The following is a 25,881-nucleotide window of genomic DNA, read 5'->3' as shown; positions in this document are numbered from 1 at the left end:
ATGAGGCTGATTTGGGGATTGTGTGTCTGTATGTGTGATAGGGGAACAGTACTCTGGAACCAATTGCCACTGCCAGGGTGAACCTGGCTGGTGTGACACTATCAGAAACTAGAAGTAAACAGGAGGGAAGAAGACTCTTCTTCCTCCAGTCTTGCATTGTCTTTTTAGAACCTCCTAATGTTAGTGCCTAAAAGGGAGCCAGCTGGTAAATTAAATGCATTTGTGTAGTTCCAACTCCCATATACCAAAGTAGAGTATAGAAGAATGGATTTGAACATGAGAGAAGTAGCGTAATCATCAGCACAGTCATTTTTGTTCCTTTCTTTCAACCTTTAAATGTCATTATGTTTTAGCTGCTTATTTTGCATATATAGTATGTATTTGGGTTTTGTTATTTTTATCCAACCTTAGAGTCTTTTTAACTATTAAATTTGATATATTTACATTTACTATGATAACATATTTGGAGTTAGGTCTTTCATCTTTGTTTTGCTACCTATATTATGATTGTACTTTTCATTTGTTTTTAGTTTGTTTTCCTTATTTTGGATTAAATTACATCATCTCTCTTTTTCCCTCTACTAGTTTAACATTATACCTTCCATTTCTATTGACTTTGGAGATACCCTTGAAGTTTAAATATATATATATATATATATATATGCTATATATATATATATATGCTATATATATATATGCGATATATATATATATTTTATAAAAATATATTAAAACTGAGTTTTATCTCTTTTTTGTGTTTGTGCTCTGGTGTCAGGAGCAAAACAATAAACAATATATATGTTTAAACTTTAAGAGTAACTCCAAAGTAGGCGTGCACACACACACACACACACACTTTCTCTCTTTCTCTCTCTCATCAAAGTATAGTATATATAAGTATATATAAACTTTAAGTATAACCCTAAGTAGGCAGTTTGAAATTAATCAATTTCAGACCAGGAGTCATGGCTCGTGTCTGTAATCCCAGCACTTTGGGAGGCTGAGGCAGGAGGGTCGCTTGAGCCCAGCTTGGGCAACATAGTGAGACCTGAACTCTACAGAAAATAAGTGCCAGCTACTTGGGAGGCTGAGGAGGGAGGATTGCTTGAGCCCAGGAGGTTGAGGCTACAGGGAGCCATGATCATGCTTACTGTACTCTAGCCTGGGCAACAGAATAAGATCCTCCTTCTGAAGAATATAAGGATTTTAGAATGCTTTAACTTAACTCATCTCCCTTTTGTTTTATGTGTCATTGTTGTCCAGTTGATCCCAAGTTATATTTTAGACCTCCAAATTAAATAATAGATAAATAAATACACACATTTATCAAATGCAACAGTCACTGTTGTAGATTCTGTGGATATAGTAATCCACAAAACAGTTTTATCTGTTTTTTGTGTTTGTGTTCTAGTGTCGGGAGCAAAACAGTAAGCAAGTTATATATAGTACATCAGAGGGTGATGATAAGTGCTGTGGAGAGTAATGGTGGGGTACTGCTATTAGTATTTTACATGGGGTGGTCATGGAAGAACTCTTTGTTAAAGTGACACTTCTGAGAAGAGACCCAAGGGGAGCCATGTGGATATACAACTCTGTCTTAATAGATATGAAAACTAAGAATAGAGGTACAGTTCCCTTGTCTTTCCTGCTTCTGTTATACTATTGCAAAGTGTGTTTTCAGTTTAATTTTAAAAAGGCAATCTATTTTTTCCCTTGTTTTAATATTTTATTTTTCACTTTGTTGTTCCATAATTCTATTTCCATATGTCTATGTGTGGGTTGTTCTTTAAAGGACTCGTAATGTTTCATCAATCTGAAGACTTGTGTTTTCATCAAGTTTGGTAGATTCTCAGTTATTACTTCTTTCAAAAATGTCTCTATCCTATTTTTCCATTCTGTCCCTCTAGAATTTCTCATACCTTTTGTTTTTGTAGTGAAGGAAGATTGTTTTACAAATGAAACTATTTTATTACCATGTGATTATATATAGTTAGATGATGATGTGTTAATTAGGGAAATAATGCAAGGTAATTGGTATTAATATTTTATATTAGATAGAAAAAATTTCTGATAAGGTGACATTTATTCAGAGACCTGTAGGAAGCGAGAGTGATTTGTTCAGTTATGTGAAAGGAGGGCATCCAGATAAGAGGGTAACAACTGTAAAGACTGACATAGGAGTCTCAAGTTTGACAATTCTGGGTACAGCAAGTAGGCCCATATAATTAAATGAATCAAAGGGATATTAATACGAGAGATGTCAAAGAGGTTGTAGGGGACCTGAGCATGTTAGATCTTGTTGGTCATTTTACTCTGAGTGTTATGTGAAGGCATCATAAGGGTTTGCACAGAGTAGTGACCTAAACTGATGTAAGATTTAAAAGGCTCATTTTAACTATAGTGTGCTGAATAGAGGGTAGGGGAGGAGGGTAAGTATTAAAGCAGGGACTGGTTGGAAGGTTATTGTTGCAATTCTGGTAAGGGATGGAGGCCCTCCCACCCTTTTTTCCTTCCTCCTCATATTTAGTGAATGTCTACTATGTGCCCTATAGTATGTTACATGTTGGGAATATATGAAGTAATATTAAGCACTTTGCTTTCATGGTGGGATGGAATGACGATCGTGCTATCAAAAAATTACATTATATTGTAAAAATTCTATACTGAAGAAATATGTTAGCAGATGATGTGCCTGCCTATGAATGTTGGAAAGACTTTAGAGTAATACAGTTTCCTTTTAATTTTTATTAAAATTAACTATGAATGTTTTTATGTTAGTTGTATATCTTCTGTAGATTCTTTGATTATGTTCTCTGCCACTTCTGCTTTCTTTCCATGTGTTAGAGTATTTCTAGCAATATCTATATCAATATGTAAATACAAACATAGAGACTCTATTTAGTAGGGTTATTAATATTACTATATTTGTGCTGTTTCCATCTGTTTGCCATTTAGTTTTTTTCATGATTCTTTTTCTTATAGGTAATTTGCATTTTAGAAAAATTTCATGTCTATCATCAATTTATCAAAACTATTGGTTTTATGCTTAAGTACCTGCTTTTGCAAGAAAATTTATATATTGCCACACTTCTACTTTTTAAATTTTTTTAAACATTTATTTCCAAATAATTTAGATTTCATTTTGATATTTGTGAAGTTAGTATTTATGTTAATTTCTTACCCAGGAGACAATTTTCCCAACATTATTATTGAATAATCCATCATTCTGCCATTTTTTTGGTGCCTCCTTTAACACTTATTATATATTCTAGGAAAAATACTTAAATCCAGGAGGAGAGAGAGAAGTAAAAATTATGCTGTAGTGATTAGAACAGAAGAAAAAGGACCACAAGTAAAGAGTGCTATTCTAGAATCATGACCCAGAATTCTAGAAATGAAGGCTTTCATGAGGAAGGGCAATAGTTAACAGTGTTAAATATCCTGATAATTTCACAGTACTGTGTAAGGTACATAAAAAATGGCTTGTTGGTTTTGGGAATTAGGGAGCTGTGGTGACAGCAGTAGAAAAGTTTCAGTAACATTAACAAACGAGAGGAGAGATTGCAGTTGCATGAGAAATGAAGGTGCAGAAAGTAGAAAAATATTTTCCACAGGGTGTTTGTGAAAAACAAATGAAGTATTGATAATATTTTGAAAACTATAAAGCATTACGTATTTGTGAATGTTTTCAATATGTTTTTCACAGAATTCAGAGGTGTCTGTGTTTGAAGTCAACATTCGATTTATTGGAGGCCTACTTGCAGCATATTACCTATCAGGAGAGGAGGTGAGCAAAATCAAGCAATGCATTGTTTGTTTTGGAGGGGAGGGTTGGAATTTAATAAAATGAACAATTTCCCTAGAAGCGTATTATTTTTCTAAATTGGTAATATTGAACCAGTCTAGAACTGGATGCTTCAGGCAGAACTATTCCTTGGGAATAATAATTTTTCCATTTGAGAATCTCAATAAAACATGAATTAATCACAGATCCTAGCATTATATACACCATGTCTCCTTTGCAAGAGGGATCCTTCTCCAGGATTTTGCCATTGCAATTAATTCCATGGCCCAAGTAAAGGGGGAAAATAAACTAATAAGGACAAAATTAAAGAACGAATCAGAAAGAATTAATGTGGATCCTCCTAAGACCAAAAATTAATAATTCAAACTTACTGTTTAGAAATTGAATCCAGTTTTTGGCTATAAATAATAACAACTCTGAATTCTCCTCTCTGGAAATCTTGGTACAGAACACATGGAGACACTTGAGACTTAAGGTGATGGAGAAGTGGGTGTAGGAAATTCTCTTTTACTATTCAAATAGGTTAAAGAATGAGGTTGAAGAGTGGGAGAAAGAGAAACTAAAGGAAGAGGTTATAAGTCATTTCTTTGTTTTTTGAGAAACTGTTTCACCCATATTTTAAAATTGGTTTGTTGATCTAGACAACTTGTAAGAGCTCTTTGTAGATTTAAGAAAATTTACCTTTTGTTATATGTATTATAAAGATATATATCTATGTTGGCCGTATTTTGTTTAATTTTTTTGTTGTTGTTAACGTTGAAGTAATCATTTAAAGGATTTTTTTCCCCCACTGTTATGGCTTCTAGATTTCAGTCCTTAGAAAGCCTTTCTTATGTCTGTGTTATTACAAAGCAAAAATTCCCATTTTCGTCTGGATTTTTATGACTTCATATACTTTTATCTATATATTTCATTTATTGTTCCTTTGTGCATAAAGAGTGAGCTATTTATGTACTACTTTTTTTTTTAGAAGAAATATGTTTAAAGATGCTGGTATTTAATATATAATATTAGATTACATTTATCTTAATGTGTAATTTTATTGTCAAATTATATTGTGTGATTTGTTTATACCTCTAACCTATATTTCTATAGTCAGAACATTTAAATTCACATTTAATAAAATAGAAAAAAAGATATATACTCTGGCCAAGAGGTTATCAAACTTTAGTATGTATTAGAATCACATAGCGTGTTTTATAAAAATGAGGATTCCAAGCCCTACCCAAAGGACCGATTCAGTGGGTTTAGTGTGGAGACCATTATCCTACGTTGTTCATGCCAAATACTCCTTGCTAAAGGTGATTTTGGAAACATTGGTTCTATATTTTGAGAAACTGACCTGGCTTATAGGAATAAAATCATTGTGAATTGTTATTTTTAGTAAGGTTTATTGAGGTATTATTTACGTACAGTAAAATTCAGTATATAGTTTTATGAGTTTTTACAGTGCATAGTATTGTAATCACCAGCACGATCAAGATACAGAATTTTATTATCCTAGAAAATTTCCATTTACCATTTTATAATTACCCTATCCCATTGCCAGCCCCTGATAACTACCTCTTTTCTGTCTCTACAGTTAAGAATGCTGGCTTCTTTTACTTAGCATAATGCATTTGAGATTTATCCATGTATTAGTAGTTTATTCCTTTTTACTCTATTACAGTACTCCATTATGCGTTTTATATATTTATCAGTGGAATTATTTACAGTTTTGGAGATTATGAATAAACCTGCTATAAGCATTTGCCTATAGATTTCTGTGGGAAAATAATTTTTTATTTATCTTGGATAAATACATAGGAATGGGATTTACTGAGTCAAAGGTTAACTGTATACTTAACTTTGGAACAAACTGTCAGATTCTTTTCCAAAAATTGCCTCTCATTGTTGTGAGTACTTTGTATTGTGAGTCTCTTTATTATTGTTAGCCATTCTAATAGATGCATAGTAGTATCTCATTGTGGTTCTATTTTGCATTCCCTGATGACAAGTGATGTTGAACATCTTTCCCTGTGTTTATTTGTCATATGTATTTTTTGAATTAGCTGTTCAAATCCCTTGCCCATTTAAAAATTTTTGTTTTTTTTGAATTATTAAATTGTGATAGCATAGGTCTTTTATAATCCATACATTTGCAATTATTTTCTCTATCTGTGGCTTGTCTTTTTGATGATTTAACAGTATCTTTTGAAGAATTGATGTTGTTAATCTGGAAGTACAATTTACTAATTTTGTCTTTTATGGTTCATGCATTTGCTATTTTGTTTAAGAAATGTTTGCCTAATCCAACATCACAAAGATTTTCTCTTAAGTTTTCTTCCAAAACTATTATAGTTTTACTTTATTTGTACTTTTAAGTCTGTGATTGATTTTGAATTAAATCCCATATATGCTGTGAGGTATAAATTGAAGTCTATTTTTTCCCATATGGATGTTGAAAAGACTACTTTTTCATTAATTGACTTTGTACCTTTGTTGAAAATCAGTTGATTATGTATGTGTGGGTCTACTATAGACATTCTGTTTTGTTCTCTTGATTTATGTGTCTGTCTTGGGTACTACCACATTGTGTTCATTATTATGGCTTTATAGAAAGTCTTGAAATCAGGTTGTTTTCAACTTTATTCCTTTTCAAAATTGTTGTAGCTGTTTTAGTTACTTTTCCTTTTTGTATAAATTTTAGAATCAACTTGTTGATTTCTATGAAATCTACTGGGATTTCAATTGGGATTATAAATTTTGAGTGATTTGACATCTTCACAGTATTGAGTGTTTCAATCCATGAATATGGTATATCTCTCCATTTATGTAATTATTTTTTTATTGGTGTTTCTAGTTTTTAGCATACAGATCTTGCATGTATTTTGATAAATTTATACATATTTCATGTTTTTGGTAGTTCTGTATTTTAAATTTTAGTTTCCCATTGTTCATTGTCGGTATATATAATTACATTTGATTTTTTAAAAAAACCTTTAATAAAGACTTAAATTCTCAGCTGTCTCAGGACATTTTGTTTCTTCTAGAAAACTTTGTGATACTATCATTTAAAAAAATGTGCTAAAAGGTACACAACATAAAATTTACCATTTTAACCATTTTAAGTGTGCAGTTTAGTGGCATTAAAAACAACATTTGCATTGTTGTGCAATATGCAATTGATTTTTCTTTTTTTCTTTCTTTCTTTTTTTTTTTTTTTTTGAGATGGAGTTTTGCTCTTGTTGCCCAGGTTGGAGTGCAATGGCGCGATCACAGCTCACTATAACCTCCGCCTCCTGGGTTCAAGCGATTCTCCTGCCTCAGCCTTCCACAATTGATTTTTATATTGACTTTTTACCGTGTGATTTTTCTAACTTCATTAATTAATTATAGTAGCTTTAAAATATACTTTAATAGATTCTTTGGGATTTACCTTATAAACAATCATGTCACTAGTAAATAGAGATGAGTTTTATTTTTCTGTATAGAGAATGGTTATTTATTTATTTTTGTTCTTTTCCTGCTCCTTCTCCTGAGGCAGAGGATGGTTTTATTTGTGTGATCCTTTTCTTTTTCTTGCCTTACTGCATTGCCTAGGACATCTACTACAAAGCTGAATAGTAATGAGTAAAGTAGGCATCCTTGCCTGGTTCCTGATCCTAGGAATTGCAGTGATAGCTTTATTCTCTTCCACAATCATGGCATATGGCTTCCAAAGTACTGTAATCCAAGAATGTTTATTATTTCTCTTGGTCTGCTCCTTTAACTCTCCACCTTTCGTACCCGTGAGATTTTTGCCTCGTTTGTCCTTTCTGTGCCCTGGAGCGAAGATAGTTCCTGGAAAAACTAGTCCCAGAGGGAGAGCTTTTGCTCATGACTTGGGAAGGAGTGCTTCTGCTCATGACTTGGGAAGGAGTGGGATTTATGACTTGGACCCCTAGTCTCTTTCAGTCCCCTCAGCTCTCCTATATGCGTTTCACTCTGCCTTGAGTCTGCAGTCTGCTGTGTACCCCATCCTCCATCTGCCTCAGCCTTACATACAAACAGTAAGTCTGGGCTCTTCCTCTCAAAGGTCACTCAGAGAGGTGCCTTTCTTCATAAAACCTTTGGGATTTAGATTTCCCCGGGAAGGATGGAATGTTCATTCTTGGGTCTCATCTTTTCCACTTGACCCAAAACTTCCTCCCCACAAAAATGTCTTTAAGAATCTTCTGAGCTGCTTCATCTGCTAACTGCCAATTCTCTAACACTGAAATGTGGTAGGTAACTGGACATATTTGAAGGACATCTTTATGTAAGAGATGTATGGAGTCAGGAGATAGCCACCTTCATATATTGCTCTGTGCCGAGAGAAATAAAACCAATTTCTTTTTCCAAAAGAAGGAGACAAAACAGGAGAGGGGGAAGGGAAGAAAAGGAGGGGGAAGGGAAGAAAAGGAGGAGGAAGGGAGGAGAAGGGAAAGGGGGAAGGAAGGGGAAAGGAAAGAAGAAAAGGAGGGTGAAGTGGGGAGGGAAGGGGGAAGGATCAGACCTGTATCTATAAAAAAATGCAAAGTTTTAAAACTTGGAAAGGAAAAAACAAAACTCCAAACCCAAGTTACTTCACTGGCAAATTCTACCAAATATTTAATATCAATTATATGTAAACTTCTCCAGAAAAAAAAGAGCAGTTTTTCAGCTCATTCTATGAGGCCAGCATTAATCCTATGTGACACACACACAGACAGAGGTATTAAAGTAAAACTATAGATCAGTATCTCATGTGAATATTATAGATGCAAAAAATTCTCAACAATATATCACAAAATCAAATCTAGCAATATATAAAAAGGGTAATACAGCATGACCAAGTGGGGTTTCTTCCCAAGAATGCAAGGCTGGTTTGATGTTCAAAAATCAACCAATATAATTCACTATGTCAACAGACTAAAGAAAAACATCCTATAATCTTATTACATAACCACAGAAACATCTGACAACATGTAACGTCTATTCATGATAACAACTCACAGCAAACTAGAAGTAGAAGGGACCTTTCTCACAGTGATAAAAGGCATCTACAAAAAACCTATAGCTAACAATATTCTTTTTCTCTTTTTGTATATGTTGTTGTTATTATAGATTTCAGTTTTATGCTGCAAATCCATAGTACATTGCTACTATTTTTACCTTAGGTGGTCAGTTATCATTTAGAACTATTCAAAATAAAAGAAATTCCTTTTTGTTTGTCTTCATTTCAGTCATTTTTGTTGGTGTTTTCTTTTTGCAGGTCCAGGTTTCTGACTTTTCAGGTTTTTCAGATACTTTATTCCTTCTGTGGGAAGAGCTTCCTTTAACATTTTTTATAGTATAGGTCTATTGGTAGTGAGTTCTTTTAGTTTTTGTTAGTCTGAAAGTCTATTTCCACTATATTTTTGAAAAATTTTCTTTGGGTATAAAATTTAGGTTTACAGTTTTTCCTGTCAACACTTTATAAATGTCACTGCATTATCTTATAGCTTGCAAAGTTTGTGATGAGAAATGTCCTTTAATTGCTTATTCCTCTATATGTAATAGGTCTTTTTTTTTCATTTGGCTGCCTTTAAAATTTTCTGTTTATATTTTGTTTTGTATGAAGAGTCTGAGTGGTTTTACTTTGTGTGTGTATGTGTCGGGCAGTGGGGGTATGAGTAAGACTTATTTATTTTGCTTGAGGTTCTTTAAGCTGCTGGGGTCTGTAGGTTGATATCTTTAATTATTTTCTAAAAAATTCTCAGTTATTGTTTTTTAAAATATAGACATCCATTGACTTATGATAGGATTATGTCCTGATAAACCCATTGCAAATTAAAAACACCCTAAGTTGAAAATGCATTTAGTACACCTAACCTACCAAATATCATAGCTTAGCCTATCTTAAACATGCTCAGAACACTTAACAAATTAGCTTAAAATTGGGCCAATTCATATAACACAAAGCCCAGTTTATAGTAAAGTGTTGAATAGCTCGTGTAATTTATTGAATACTGAAAATGAATAACAGAATGGCCATACGAGCACTTGGAAGTATAGTTACTACTGAATGCTTATTGCTTTCATACCATTGTAAAGTTGAAAAATCATGAGTTGAACCATCCTAAGTCAAACTGTCGTAAGTTAGTGAACATCTGTATTTTTTCTTATCAATATTTTAAAAATGTCACTACATTACCTTATAGCTTGCATAGGTTGTGATGAGAAATCTGCTTTAATTCTCTGTTCCTTTATATGTAATGTCTTTTTATGTATTGCAAGATCCCCCTGCCCCACTTCTGGGATTCCAGTTATATACATATACTAGGCTATCGTAGCTCTTGGACTCATTGTTAGATTTTGAGTTTAGCCAAATTTAAGTGCTTTTTAAAACAAAAAATGAGCACTTATCAGAAGATATAACAGAATCAGCTTCCTCTAAAGCCTATCAATCACAGTGATCAAGATACAGTTTAAAAATTACTCAATGTATGAAAAAAATAGAGAAAATGATCCATTTTTTTTTTCCAAAAGTCAATCAATGGTGACCTGTTCTAAGGTAACCCAGATACTGGCATTAGTTGACAAGGATGTTAAAGCAGCTGTTATAACTATGCCCAGTGACATAAAGGAAAATATTTCTGAAATGACCAAATAGATGAAAATCTCATCAGAAATGAAATAACATGGAAATTCTAGAATGAAAACTTCAGTGTTTAAAACAAAGTCATTGTGTTGACTGTCGTCATTGGAAGGGTAAGAGTCAGTGAACTTGTAGATAGATCAATGTAAATTATCCAGTGTGAAGAAAGAGAATTAAATATTTATTAAAAATGAATGGAGCTTCAGAAACTTGTAGGACAGTATTCCAACATACATATAATTGGAATCCTGTATGAAGAGAGCAAATAGCTATAAAAAATAGTTGAAGAAATAATGACTATATTTTTTCTATATTTGGTGATAGACCTGAATTTCAAGAATCTAAGTAGATCCTAAACATGATAAATACCAACCAAATGTAGGCATATCATGGTCAAACAGCTGAAAGCCAAATACAAAGAGAAAAGTTTGAAAGTGTTCAGAGAGAAATGACACATGTTACATGTGGAGGTACTTTAATTTGACTGATGGCCGAACATTCATCAGAAACCACAGAGATTACTTTTTCAAAAGTTCTTTAAAATTACGTGAATGCTTAGGCAAAAACCATAGCATTTTATATTGGGTTTATAACATACATAGATGTAATACATGGAGCTGTGGAATAAAAGAGGGAGGGAGGAAATGGAACTACAAGATTGTAAGGTTTCTCCATTTTATATGAAGTTACACCATATTACTCTTAATAGTCTGTGAAAAGTTAAGGACATAATTAATCCCTAGGACAAACATTAAAGAAAAATATTGCAAACACGTATAGCTTAACCACCAATAAATAAACTGTAGTTATATATATACATACACATATATATGTGTATGTATATATATATACTTTTTTTTGGGGGGGGGGGACAGAGTCTCATTCTTGTCACCCAGACTGGAGTGCAGTGGTGTGATCACAGCTCACTGCAACCTCAACCTCCTGGGCTTAAGTGATCCTTGCACCTCAGCTTCCTGAGTAGCAGGGACCACAGGTGCACACCACCATGCTTGGCTAATTGTTTTATTTTTTGTAGAGGTGGAGTCTCTCCATGTTGCCCAGGCTGGTCTTGAACTCCTGGGCTCAAGAGATCTTCCTGCCTTGGCCTCCCAAAGTGCTGGGATTATAAGTGAAAGCCACTGCGCCCTGCCTAGAAAATATTTAAATAAAAAAAACAGAAAGGAAGGAATAGAGGACAACAACAAAAAGCAATGGAAATGGCGAACAGAAAACTAAAAATAATATCATAAACCTATATCCAGTAATATCAATAATGCCATTAAGTTTTAATGAATGAAATATTCTAAGTCAAAGGCAAAAATAGTTAAAACGACATAAAAGCAAGACCAAACTATTCACAGTCTAAAAAAGACACACTTAATAGAGAGGTTGAAAGTAAATGGATAGGAAAAAAGATACATAATATATGAACAGCAAGTGTAGAAAGGTTTAAATGACTACATCAATATCAGAGTCTACTTCAAGATGAAAAGTATTGTCAGAGACAAGAGGAGACCTTTCATAATGAAAAAAAGGATCCATTCATTAGAAAGACATAATCACAACATTAAAACATAAGCAAATGTGTAGGCATCAAATAACAGTGCTTTGAAATGTATGAATCACAAATGGAAGAATTAAAAGGAGATTCCTTTTTAATTTTTTATTAGAAAGGTAATTCCACAAAGATTGTTGGATCCTTCAACATTCTTCTCTTAAATTGATAGAATAAGCAGATAGAAAATCAAAGATGATGTAGAAGTCCTGAATGACACTATGAGCTATTTTAAATGAATTGATATTTATTTATAGAGCACTTTACTCAACAACTGCTGAATACACTTTCTTTTCAAGTGCACATGGTATGTTTACCAAAAATAAGTTGTATGCTGGATCATAAAACACATTCAGTCAATTTAAAAAGTTAGAAATAGTACAGAGTATAGCCAGGTTCAATGGCTTATGCCTGTAATCCCAGCACTTTGGGAGGCTGAGGTGGGTGGATTGCTTGAGCTCAGGAGTTTACGACCAGCCTCGGCAAACATGGCAAATCCTCATCTCTACAACAAATACAAAAATTAGCCGAGTGTGGTAACATGTACCTGTAGTCCCAGCTACTCAGGATGCTGAGGTGAGAGGATTGCTTGAGCCTAGGAGGTTGAGTCTGCAGTGAGCATGATCAAACTACTACACTTCAGCTGGGGCAACAGAGCAAAACCCTGTCTCTCAAAAACAAGAAACAAGCACGATCTTTGACCATGATGGAATTAAATTAGAAATCAATAATAGACGTCAGGAAAAACTTCAAATATTTGAAAATTAAGCAATATGTTTTTAAATAAATAGACATCAAGTAAGCAATTAAAAAGGAAATTGAAAATATTACAAAGTTGATTCTTTCAAAGTATCAACAGAATTGATAAACCTTTTTAGCTAGATTGATCAAGAAATAACAGCAGACAGATTACCAATAGCAGGAGCAAATGGTATTGCCAATATTAGGCTATCATTGCAGATTCCACATACATTAAAGGCATAATAATGGAATATTATAAGCAGTTTTTTTTTGCAAAATTTAATAACATAGACAAAACAATTTTTCTAAAACAATCTTATGGAAACTGAGTCAAAGTAAAGCAAGAAGTATGCCATTTGCAGTATTAATTGAATTCGTAATAAAAAGCTATTTCACAAAATTAACTCCAAGTTAAATGCCTTTATTGTTGAATTATATCAAATAAGAAAGAAATATCATTCTTCCACAGAGGAATAAGGAACATTTTGCAACTCTACTTCAGAGGCCAGCATAGCACTAACATCATAGCCGGAAAGGCAATATAGCAAGAGAAAATTACAGACCAGTATACTTTTTTTTTTTTTTTTTTTGGGAGGGGGCCCCCTCTGTCCCCCCGGGTGGGGTGCCGGGGGGCGGATCTGGGTTCCCTCCAAGCCCCGCCTCCCGGGTTCACGCTCCCAGTAGCTGGGACTACAGGCGCCCGCCACCACGCCCGGCTAATTTTTTGTATTTTTAGTAGAGACGGAGTTTCACCGTGGTCTCGATCTCCTGACCTCGTGATCCACCCGCCTCGGCCTCCCAAAGTGCTGGGATTACAAGCGTGAGCCACTGCGCCCGGCCATATACTTTTTAAATACATTAGCAAGAATCCTGAACAAACTATTAATATTTGTAAAGCATAGCTAGCAATAATATAAAAGATATATATTATATATAAGAATATAAAAGATAAAAGATATATAAAAGATACCTTTTATATTTTTATATAATATAAAAGATACCTTTTATATTTTTATATAATAGAAAAGATACCTTTTAGGTTTTTATGTAATAGAAAAGATACCTTTTAGGTTTTTATGTAATAGAAAAGATACCTTTTAGGTTTTTATGTAATATAAAAGATATCTTATGTTTTTATGTAATAGAAAAGATATCTTTTATGTTTTTATATAATATAAAAGATAGTATATCAAGAAAAATTTCTTTTATTGTAGGAAAGCAAAGTTAAACATTTGAAAAAGCAGTTAATGTAATTAATCATATTAATTAACAATAAAGGAGAAAATCATATAATTATTGCAATAAATTTAGTAAAAGCATTTGACAAGATGCAACACCCATTCATGATTAAAATCACGCAGTAAACTAGTACAGCATGATTATTCCCAATCCAAAAACCTGAAATGCTCCAAAATCCTAAACTTTTTGAACACCAACATGGAGTGCAAGGGAAATGCTCATTGTAGTGTTTAGGATTCAGATTAGAGATGGTAAACTGGTGTAATGCAAATAATTCAAAATTTAAAAAAATCCAAAATTGGAAACATTTCTGGTTCTAAGCATTTCGTATAAGGGCTACTCAACCTGTACTAGAAGGTAATTATTATTTTTCATTCTGATAAGGGACACCTATGAAAACTCTACAGCAAACTATATGTTAATTATAAAATATTAAAATATTTTTACCCAAGGATCTGGAATAAAGGAAGGTGTTCTATTTTCACTATTTACATTTAGCTATTCACTATTTACATTACATTACACTGTAATGAAAATCTTAGCATTGCAAGAAAGCAAGAAAAATACCTTGTTCATATTCGCTTGTATAGTTTTTTTGCTAGATTCCTTTTGATTTCTGAGATACACAGTCATGTTGTCTGCAAATAATGACAGTTGTACTTCTCCTTTTTTTCTAAATTCTGTGTAGCCAGGAATGCCATCGCAATACTGATTCGTTGTAGTCATTACTGCACACACGTTGCAGTTTGCACTGATGGTCCCACTGATACTGGATACTGTCCTTAAAAATTTTTGGAAATGAGATGAGCTTGCCACTACCTATTAGCTGAATGGCTAAATGGATTCCCCACCATCTCTGGTCTCTAACTTCCCCTTACCTAATCTAATTTGCATACCCCTGAGTAACAAAAGAAAGGCCATGTTGCTTACTACCTTAGTTGCAGAGGAGGCTTGGAAATGTGATTATATGGCATTTGCAGAAGCTTTAAGGTAATAGATGGAATGGAGTTTCTTGTTTGCAGACAGATAGAATGACAGTTTCCATAGAAAGTAGAGGGAGTACTTTCTAAAGAGGTCAAAAGCTGTAAAAGAGATCATCTGAGGGATCTATTTACTGTTTCCTGAGATTCTCCAGACTTGACACTTACATTAAACCACAGTGTTGTGAAACTATTTATTTAGACCACATTGTTTTATCTCCCTGTGTTTATAGAGCTATATCATGATTTTCTGTCTATAATAGCCTCTCACCCTTCCACATTCTTTGCCTGGTAGAGACTTTCAAGACCTTACTGAGGTTAATTTATATGCAATAAAATGTATCTATGTTGTATGTATAATATGTAATTAAATGTATACTTTGCATTGTAACAAATGTGTGATAAACTGTTAGAATATAAATTGATATTATCTTTTCAGAAAATAATTTGGCTGTGTGAAGTAAATATTTAAAATTTAAAATACTCTGACCCAGCGACCCACTTCTAGGAATCTATTATCTAAAAGTAACAGAGTAGATACACAAAGGTATACTCAAAAGGATGTTAATTGCAGTACCGTTTGTAGTAGAAAATATTTGAAAAAGACCTGAATATTCATCCATAGGAGAGTGACTGAATAAATTGATATATCTGTTACCATAGGATAAAGTTCAACTATAAACCTACATTTATATATTTTAACTAGGAAAAATGTGCTTGATATATTCAGTGACTAAAGCAAGTTATAGACAAGTAGTTGGTTACAGCTGTGTGTGTGTGTGTGTGTGTGTGTGTGTGTGTGTGTGTGTGTATCCATTCAGTCAGCTAGTCATCACAGTATTTTGCCAAGAAATAATGGCAACTCAGACTAAGATGGTGTTGTAGAGATGAGAGATATAAATGATTTCAGGGTATTTTGGAGATAAATTTAAAAGGATTGGGTGATTTTTGGAGGGGGATATAAGACAGAATGAATTGATTTTGTCTCTCAGGTTTCTGTTTTTGGTGCTAGATTGATGGTAGGATAGTTATTAAATAGCAAATGCTTAAAGAATAATGGTAGGATAGTTATTAAATAGCAAATGCTTAAAGAATACTAGATTAGAGGGGGAAGATCATGAGTTAATTTTAGGTATTTTGAGTTTGAGGAGATTTTGTTTATATTTAAGTGAAAATAAGTAGTAGAGAGATGTAATGGGTCTGGTGTTCAATGGAGAAGTATTGACTAGATATGTAAGTTTGGGAGTCAGTTGCTAGGTAGCTGATAATTGAAATCAAGCACATTGTGAAATTGTCCAGAGAGACAATTTAGGATAAGAAGAGAAAGGGGCCTAGAATTAAGCCCCAAGAAATACAACATCAAAGGCCAGATAGATGAGGATAAACCAAAGGAAGCAGGGAGATTATAGGATTATTGAACACAAAGGAAGAATGTATTTTAAGGAAGAACTTGTGAATAATAACAAAATGCTTTTGCTCACATGTGTGATCAATCCTTAGTAAGATCTATTTCAGTGAAATGATGGCAGCAGAAGCCATGTTGGAATAGGTTGAGGAGTGAATAGAAAGGAGAGGATATGGATATAGTAAATTAGACAATTTTGTAAAACTGGAAAAGTTACTTGTGTTATTACGTCAGTAGCAGCCAAACATGGAATAAAAATCCAGCTACTTAATTGTATGTTATGTATAGAAAAAAGGGATAGAAATACATAAAAACATTAACAGTATTTGGTTCAAGATAGAGGAACTGTTTATGATTTAAACTTTTTTATTTTTTAGTTTTTCTGTTTTTGAAACTAAGCAAATATTTTGAAATAGGTAATAAAATATAGATTATTGGCCTTTCGTGGTGGCTCATGCCTGTAATCCCAGCACTTTGGGAGGGCAAGGCGGGCGGATCGCCTGAGGCTGGGAGTTTGAGACCAGCCTGGCTAGCATGGTGAAACCCCATCTCTACTAAAAATATAAAAATTAGCTAGGTGTGGTGGCAGATGCCTGTAATCCCGGCTACTCGGGAAGCTGAGGCAGGAGAATCACTTGAACCCAGGAGGCGGAGGTTGCAATGAGTCTAGATCATGCTGTTGCACTCCAGCCTGGGCAACAGAATGAGACTCGGTTTCAAAAATACATATATATGGATTATTTATTTTTCAGAAGTCTAGTCAAGAGACAGAATCCATCTAGTTACTTGAACAGAGAAAATTTAATATAAAGATTAATTAGGTATAAAGTTGTTAACTAGGTAAATGCTAGATTAAAAAGAATACTCTGTAGGAATCATAGAGGTGGCTCCTACAGGAAGCAAACAGGGTTGACATAATATGGGGAAGAGGTTTTAATTAGTAAAACTTAGAAACCTTAAGAGGAAGGGGTATCCGAAGCTGAAACTCAGACCTCTGATGAGAGTGGGCTAGCAGGTTGTTGCTGGTGCTGATGTCTTTGGGGTGGGTGATAATGACTGATGTCTTTGAGGGTGATAAAGCTGGTTCTACAAGTATTGGGAAAACTTCCAAATGGATCCAGCTGCTGCTATAGGAAGGAACTCCCCTTGCTGATATGAAGGCTTAGAAAAGCAGTCCAACACTGGGGCCTGAGCATGTCCCTGCACATTTGTGCTGGATGTACCAGCAATGCAAGTCCCTGACTGCTCTTTACCCATATAATCACAACTGTGCTTGTAGGGATGAGGTAACGTCTTACCCCGGATAAACAGGCTTACTTTCGCTTACCATAGAAGAGATACCACAAGCCAAATGTTCTCCTATAATGTAACCCACTGTGTGTACAGGCATTCATCATGGGCCCTGTGCATCATCCCAGTGTGATTGGGGTGGAGGTGGGGCATGTATAGTCCAATGCAAATGAACTTGAAGCTTTGGCTGCTACTTTGCTATAAATAATAAAGCCTTTTATCTCTGACCCAGTAGTCTTGTGTCTTCTGCCAACATTTATGAAACTGTGGAAAGCTGACTTATTAGCTTGCAAGTATAATAAAATCTTAGATTTCATTTTGAGTTTTAAAATTATTATTTGCAGGTGCATTTTAAGAGGGAAATGTGTGTGAATGTGTTTCCGTCTCTTTGTGTTAACCCTCAGTTTTGCAGTGACCTTCACTTGGTCCTGAGGAACAGCCATCTAGCCTTTAAGGGTACTTGTGCTCTCACGGTGATACTGAAAAATTTATCCAGAATGCAGTATAGAGAGTCAAAGAGGGAAAATAAGCAAAAGAGTTGAGAGATGAAAATAGATTGAGAGGTTTCAGAGAATATTTGGCAGAAGTCTCAGATGAGTTTAATGGAACAAATAATATGTGAAAAGATAATCAAGAACAAAGAGGAAATATTAAAAGCTACCAAAGAGAAAGGGCTGATTACTTAAAAAAGAATGACAGCTGACAGTGGAGTTCTCAGTAGCAATTGATGTCAGAAGATTTTAGAGTAGTATCTTTAAACTGCTGAGATAAAATAGCTACCAACCCAGAATTTGAATCTGTCATTCAAGAGGGAAGATACAAGATAAAAGACAAAGAGGTATACACATCAATTAATAAAATATTTTTGAGGAATTTAAATATTAACTATAAAAATTAAGATTAGATAATGCAAGGTGTAGGAGTGTGTGTGCACGTGTGTGTGTGTGTGTGTGGTCAAGAACATGGACTTTAGAGCTGGACTGCCTAGGTTTAAATTCAGACTAACTGCTTAACTACCTGTATGACCTTGGGAAATATATTACTTATTCATTTTATATCAGTTTTTCTACTCTGTAAAATGGGGGCAAAATTAATACTTACCTCACTAGCTTGTTGTGAGGATTAAATGAGTTAATATGTTTGTCATCATCATCATCATCATTATCCCAACATTTATGTAGAACATATTAAAAAGTCCTTAAAGCCCTTGTATATTAATATCACATATTAGAGGGATAGAGTTGGTATGGAAATGGGAGGAGATAATTTGATTATTTTAAATCTCTGCACCTTTTGTCTTAATTTAGTCAATACTTGTTGAGCATCTGCTATATGCCAGGCACTGTTTTAAGCATTGAAAACAAACAAATTTAAAACAAACAAATTCTTGTACCCCTATGGCTTATGTTTTACTGTGGAGGAAATAGGCAATAAATAAATAAGATAGAATGTGAGAGAGTATGTATGTATACACATATACAGTCATTTACCACATAACTGTGCTTCAGTCAACAATGGATATGATGGTGGGTCCATGAAATTATAATGGAGCTGCAAAATTCTTATTTCCTAGTGATGTTTTAATGATCCTGACCCTGTGTAGGCCTAGGCTAATGTTTGTGTTTGTGTCTTAGTTTTTAACAAAAAAGTTTAAAAAGTAAAAAAAATTTTTAATAGAAAGTAGCTTATAGAATTAGGATATAAGGAAAGAAAATATTTTTATACAGCTGTAAAATATATTTGTGTTTTTAAGCTAAATGTTATTATAAAAGAGTCAGAGTTAAAAAAAAACTCTAAAAAGTTTATATGGTAAGGTTACAGTAAGTCAAAGTTAATTTATTATTTTGAAGGATAATTGTAAAAAATAAATTAGTGTAGCCTAAGTGTACAGTGTTTAAATCTACAGTAATGTTCAGTAATGTCCTAGGCCTTCACATTCACCCACCACTCATCCTCTGACTCACCAGAGAATTTCCAGTCCTGCAGGTTTCATTCATGGTCAGTGCCCTGTACAGATACACCATTTTTAATCTTGTATTCTATATTTTTACTGTACTTTTTCTATGTTTAGGTAAACAAATACTTAGCATTGTGTTAAAATTACCTACAACATTCGATACAGTAACATGCTATATAGGTTTGTAGTATAGGAGTCATAGGTGTACCATATAACCTAGATGTGTGGTAGGCCTTACCATCTAGCTTTGTGTAAGTATACCCTATGATGTTTGCACAATGACAAAATTGCCTAATGATGCATTTCTTAGCACTATCTCTGTCATTGTACATGATGGAACATACACTGTTAGCAGTAAGCACCAAGGAGAAAAATAAAGTGGGATGGGGCATAAAGGATTTTAAATTTCAAATAGGATGGTTAGGGAGTCCATGAAAAGGTAACATTTGTGTGAAGACCTGAAGGAGATTAGTGGGTGAGGATATTTTTTGTAAGAACATTTAACAGGCATAGCAAATAAAAAGACAGTGAAACAAAAACATACCTGGTATCCTTAGAGAACAACAAAAGAGGCAAGTGGAGCTAATATAGAGTGCCTGAGGGACAGAGTGAATGAAGGAGAGTGCATGAAGGAGGGGGTGAAGCCATAGAAGGTAACGGGGATACATCTTTGATATAGGTATATACCCTTTGTAAGGACTGTGGCTTTTGCTCTGAGATAGGGAGCCATTTGAGGATTCTAAACTTCTAACACTCCCACATTGACTGCTAGATTGAGAATAGGCTGCAAAAATATTATCTTAGTAACTTAAGCACTCTAATAAAGAAAACAAGCATAAGAAGCATATATAGATCCTAATGTCACTTCCCTCCTCAAGAATCTACAGTGGTTCTGTGTTACCTATTGTGTTGTCTTTTTTTTTTTTTTTTGGAGACAGAGTCTCACTCTGTTGCCCAGGCTGGAGTGCAGTGGCGTGATCTCGGTTCACTGCAACCTCTGCCTCCCAGGTTCAAGTGATTCTCCGGCCTCAGCCTCCTGAGTAGCTGGGACTGTAGGTGCGCACCACCACACCTGGCTAATTTTTTGTGTTTTTAGTAGAGATGGGGTTTCACCATGTTGGCCAGGCTAGCCTCAAACCTCTGGCCTCAAGTGATCCACCCACCTTTGTCTCCCAAAGTGCTGGGATGATAGGGGTGAGCCACCAAGCCCAGCCTAACTTTCGTTACTTATACTTTAAAGCTCTTTGTGTTAACAAAGATATCATGAAAGAGCCACTCATAAATTGCTGGTAGAAGTATAAATTAGTAAAGCGTATATGAAGGGCAAATTGGTAGTAACTTACCAAAATTTCAAATGCTTATACTGATTGAGACGACAAATTCACTTCTGGAATTTATCTTAGATAGCCATATACTGTAGAAACAAATTAAATGTCCATTAATAGAGGACTGAGTAAATAAATTACAGTGTATCCATAAAAGAGGAAATTCTGCAGCCACCAAAGAGAATGAGATGGTAGCCCTTTGTAGGCTGCTTTGGAAAGCTCTCCAAGGTACAAAACAATATGTTAAAGAAGCAAGTTCAGAATGTGTGATATTCTGTTAGAGAGAGACAGAGACTCTGAGTGTGTGTAAATTGCAACAGAATTTCTGTTTTTGTGAGGTTTGGGAATGAAGATTTTATGTGACTTGACCAGAAACCATGTGTACCATGGGACTGATTTGGCACAAAATACAAAGAAGCTAACAGGTGGTTGCATTGTAAAAGGAATTGTGTGGCTGAGGGACAGAACTGAAAAAGAGACTTAATTTTTTACTTTTGATACTTTTTGGATTTTGTATTATTTGCCTGCATTGCATACTGAAAACTTATTTGCTGTTGCCTACCAAAATATTTTTCTGAAAATAGAGAAGATAAGTCTAAAATACATTGTTAAAGAGTTTATATGTTTATAAATTAAGATTTATATACTATGTAAGGGATTTTTTCTCAATGACATTAGGGTGTTGTTTTCTTTTAGACCTGTCTACTATAACTGTTTATATGTTAATTGCTATTAATGATACAATATTTTTAGTTGAAAATTAGACAATATATTACTGGTTTATTCTGGAAGTGAATTGAGCATGCTTTCTATTTAGAAAAAGTTTATATTTGTAGGTCATTTTATCACTTTTAAGTTTATATGTAGAAAAGATGTGATACAAAATGTGTGATTAACAAAGATATAGTATTAATATTAGTTTCTAGATTAGAAAGTTAATTTCTTTGTCTTTATGGTAAACAGAAGCAATACTGTTTGCTATATAAGGTAACTTGTCTTTACTAACATGTAAATGTTAATAAAGAGAGAACTGATTTTACATTTGCTTTTCCTAATTAATGAGATGAATATGAGAATGTTATTACAACTTTGACTTTATAATGTTTTTCTTTGGGGTTTTGATGTTAAAGTAGATATTGAAGGAAATGGTAAATTGTAGATGTGTGAATATATCTAATTAAAAGTTCTGCTAAGAAGCTTTTGCCTTGTTGAGGGAACTTCGGAACATCTTAATGAGAGACAGAGTGAATGAAGGAGAGTGCATGAAGGAAAGAGTAATGGGGATACATTACCTCTATGATAGTTCCTTATCTACTTGTACATATTTCTCTCTAATATTTTCTATCCCCAGTAATGTTGGTATGCTTTGTTATAATCTCAACTGAAAATTTTGATTCATTCCAGATCTTCAATTACTTATTATATTATTAGAAGAATCTAGTAATATTTTTATCAAAAGTATTTGGCTGCAGTAAAAAGGTGGAATTTTAAATAACCGCTCAATTTGGAGACCATTTGAGAGGGGATAGACTTGATACATATAGGAGAATGTGCTACTTTTCCTAATAGAACATTATGACCCAGTCACAGTTTGGAATCTGTTAAGTCAGTGGTCTCTAAAGTTAAGTACACACACTTACGTATTGGGATATACTAAGAAAATAGTAGAAATTTTACTATATACATCTTGATAATACTATATGCTAAGAAAATAGTAGAAATTTTACTATCAATATGATTTTAAAAGTTTGGAAACCACTGATATTTAGGCAATTATTTTTGGATATCAAAAAAGAAGCAATTGGGACTGACAAATGAAGCATTTATAACTCTCAAAGTAAACTTAGCATGTGAACTCAAATGTTTTCTTTCCTTTTTTATAATATGATTAAACTTTGACGGAAAATTTTGAGACATAACATGTTCAGAGTAATTTAAGGGCATTTATGCAAATTGAGTTACCTCTTTCTTTTGCTTATATTTTGAACTAAACCTGTTTACCGTGGATGAAAAGTCCATAGCCTAATGTTTCTTCTTGAATTTTTTGCCAGCTGAAAATAGACTATCAACACCAAAACTATGTCCTTCCTTTTCAATTAATTGTTGTTTTAGGCCTTTGCATGGTTAACTTTCCTTAGTATTCAGTTTGCAAACATACTCTGATTGCCAAATGCTGCCTGGTACCAATGAGATGCTTTTTCCCACCCTGTGCTCCCATGTACCCAGTACCTTGTGCTATGTATACTGTGTGAGAGAGAGAGAGAGCAATAAGTAAATGCTTACTAATGGCTATAATCTATGAATATTCATGTTTTAAATCTCAGATATTCAAGATTAAAGCAGTGCAATTGGCTGAGAAACTCCTTCCTGCCTTTAACACACCTACTGGGATTCCTTGGGCAATGGTGAATTTGAAAAGGTAACTCTATGTGGGTATTCTTATTCCGGAATAATTATTTTGACCTTTTTAGTCTTAGAAATTTCTAATGAGTCACCTCCACATTTTTTTTAAGACTTATATTGTTTTTCTCTCTGTGTATAATCTGTTTTCTTTTGTGTATATGCATAAATGTGTTTCTTTAAAACATTTTCTGATTTTTAAAATAAGTCCTTTGAAACAGGTTAACTGTCTTAATTAACTTCATTGCAGTTTTTACTACTCGTTTCTCTAAGTCTAGATTTCTCTTCCTCACCTGTATGGTGTACAATATTTGTTTCTTTTATTTGCTTATTTATTTCCATTTAGTGCTAGAATAGAGTCAAAGTACATCCTCTCTCTTTTTCTTTTTATATACCATCTGCTGATCTTCTAAGTGAAAATAGAAAATAAATACCTAGAAATGAGGGCTTCCTATTGCTGAATGTCATATTAAAGATAAAGAAAGACATAATTTATGATGTTGACTGCAGGGTTTTTATTATAGCATCTACACTATTGAAGTTCAAAGTGAACTCTTAAGCATCAATCTTTATAATCTGTTTTATAAAATATTGGTTTTTTACTTAGAAATAGATGAAATGTTTTCTTTGGACAACTTTATAAATTATGTAAAGATGTACAATTAACATTTGAATAATGTCAACATATTTGAACTTGTATTTAAGTAATTTATGCTGACTGAAATTTGTTGTGCTCATTTTTTCTCCTAGTAAAATTTATTCATCATAATGTTGGAATTTGGAAATTACCTAAAAATTTGATTGTTGTTCTCTTTGCACTCAGACCCTTTAGAATAAAAGTTAGGAACATTTATTTTTCTGAAGATGTGAATCTATGACATTATTTTTAAAAACGACTCGACTTTAGTAAAATTTTTCTAATTGAAGAACTTTATTGAGTTTAGATTTACATTGAGATGTCAGCAGCACTTAATACTGAACATTAAATCTAACTTTACTATCTCTGATTTCATGGACTATATATAGTGCAGATTACCTCTTTGGTGAGGAAAAAGCTGGCTGGAGTTCCAGAGCAAGCTCCATGGAAGGATGTGGCCAAGTGATGTTGTGTATACGCTTGTTCTCTTTCCTTAGTTTTGTGACAGATTTTGTGATATTTCCTTCAGGATCATCGTCAGAATCAGGCATTATTATCTACTTAGATAATAATTAAAACTTAATTCCGACAGGAAAACAGACTGGAGGCTCTTTTTTTGTCTACATAGAGGGAAAGAACTTGAAAATCAAGTTTAAATTGCAGAACTTCTAATTTAAGATTGAGATTAAAGTAAAAAGGTTTCCAAGGACCATGTTGTAAGCTTTTTATAAGATTAATTTTAATTTAATTTCTTTGGTATGTAAACAAATACATAATTTTACTTGAGTTTTTATATCATAAATGTAGTTATTTACCTATTTAAAAATTTTTAGGTGTGAGCCACTGCACCTAGCATTATTTACCTGTTTTTGAAATTTTTTTTTTTTTGGCTGGGGTCTACGCATTTCCCACACATAGGCCTTCCCTCAGTCTTGATGACTGAAAGCCAACCCATCTTAATAATCTATCATATTTATCTTCTACAATATGATACAGCAGACAGAAATAAAAGCAGAGCTTTTTTTGTAATGTTTATTTGGTTTATCACTTTAATGGCTTGCTTTTCTGCTTCTTATCTTTCTCACTCAATAATACTCCATGGAAATACGATTCCAGGTTACTCAGTAAAGATCTAAATAAATCTTTGTGATGAATACCAAGTGAGAAATAGGATAGTTATACTATAATTTATTCATTAATTTTCATATCAGTGGTATTTGTTTCCATTATTTTCCTACCACAAACATTGCTACAATAGCATCCTGTTATACATGTTCTTGTGTAGTAGGAATTTTATTTCTTGGAAAATGGTGCTCAAGAATACAATTGCTGGATCAAAAAGCATATGCTTTTTTTTTTTTAAATCTGTGGGACAGATTTCCAGATGTAGCGTTCCTGGATCAAAGGGATATGTATTTTTAAATTTAATAGATATTGCCAAAATGTGTTCCAGAAAGGCTGTAGTACATTTCCACCAACAATATGTGAGAGTCTCTAAATGTCTGCAGGTATAAATTCTTTTTAATTTTTGACACAATGGTTGCTATAAAATATTCATTGTTTGTATTTTCTGACTAGTGAATTTGGACATCCTTTTCATAAATTTATTGGGCATGTAGATTTGCTTTCTGGTGAATTGTCTATTCCTAAGTCCTGCTTGAGTTCTTTGTCTTTTTCTAATTAATTTATAAAGTGTTTTGTAGATTATAGAATTAATTCTTCTTTCTCTACTCTTCTGTTAGTCTGTTGTCTTTATAATAATTTATGACTCATACGTTTTAAACTTTTATATATACAAATACATGTTTTATAACTTTTAGTTTACAGTCTTGGTTAAAAAATTGTCTCCTTCTATATTTTTTACATTCTTCGAGATTTCCATAAAAGCTTTGAAATACTGCTTTTCTAAAAAAAATTGAAGTATGGCA

At 33.4% G+C, this 25,881-nt stretch overlaps 1 protein-coding gene across 2 annotated transcripts in view; it reads left to right on the top strand.

Annotated features, from left to right (window-relative positions):
• MAN1A2 (mannosidase alpha class 1A member 2) overlaps positions 1–25,881 on the top strand; it is a 176,262-nt gene that overhangs the window by 58,565 nt on the left and 91,816 nt on the right. For both annotated transcript variants that reach the window (XM_058439415.1, XM_032154871.2), the window contains exons 5-6: positions 3,707–3,787; positions 23,241–23,335. In XM_058439415.1, coding sequence (XP_058295398.1) covers positions 3,707–3,787; positions 23,241–23,335 — 176 coding nt within the window. The remainder of the gene's footprint in view (positions 1–3,706; positions 3,788–23,240; positions 23,336–25,881) is intronic.

Source organism: Hylobates moloch, unplaced genomic scaffold (genome assembly GCF_009828535.3).
Source record: "Hylobates moloch isolate HMO894 unplaced genomic scaffold, HMol_V3 SCAFFOLD_5, whole genome shotgun sequence".
Classification (NCBI taxonomy): domain Eukaryota; kingdom Metazoa; phylum Chordata; class Mammalia; order Primates; family Hylobatidae; genus Hylobates; species Hylobates moloch.
Note: the sequence above shows the minus strand (reverse complement) of the source record. Positions and strands in the feature narration are given on the sequence as shown.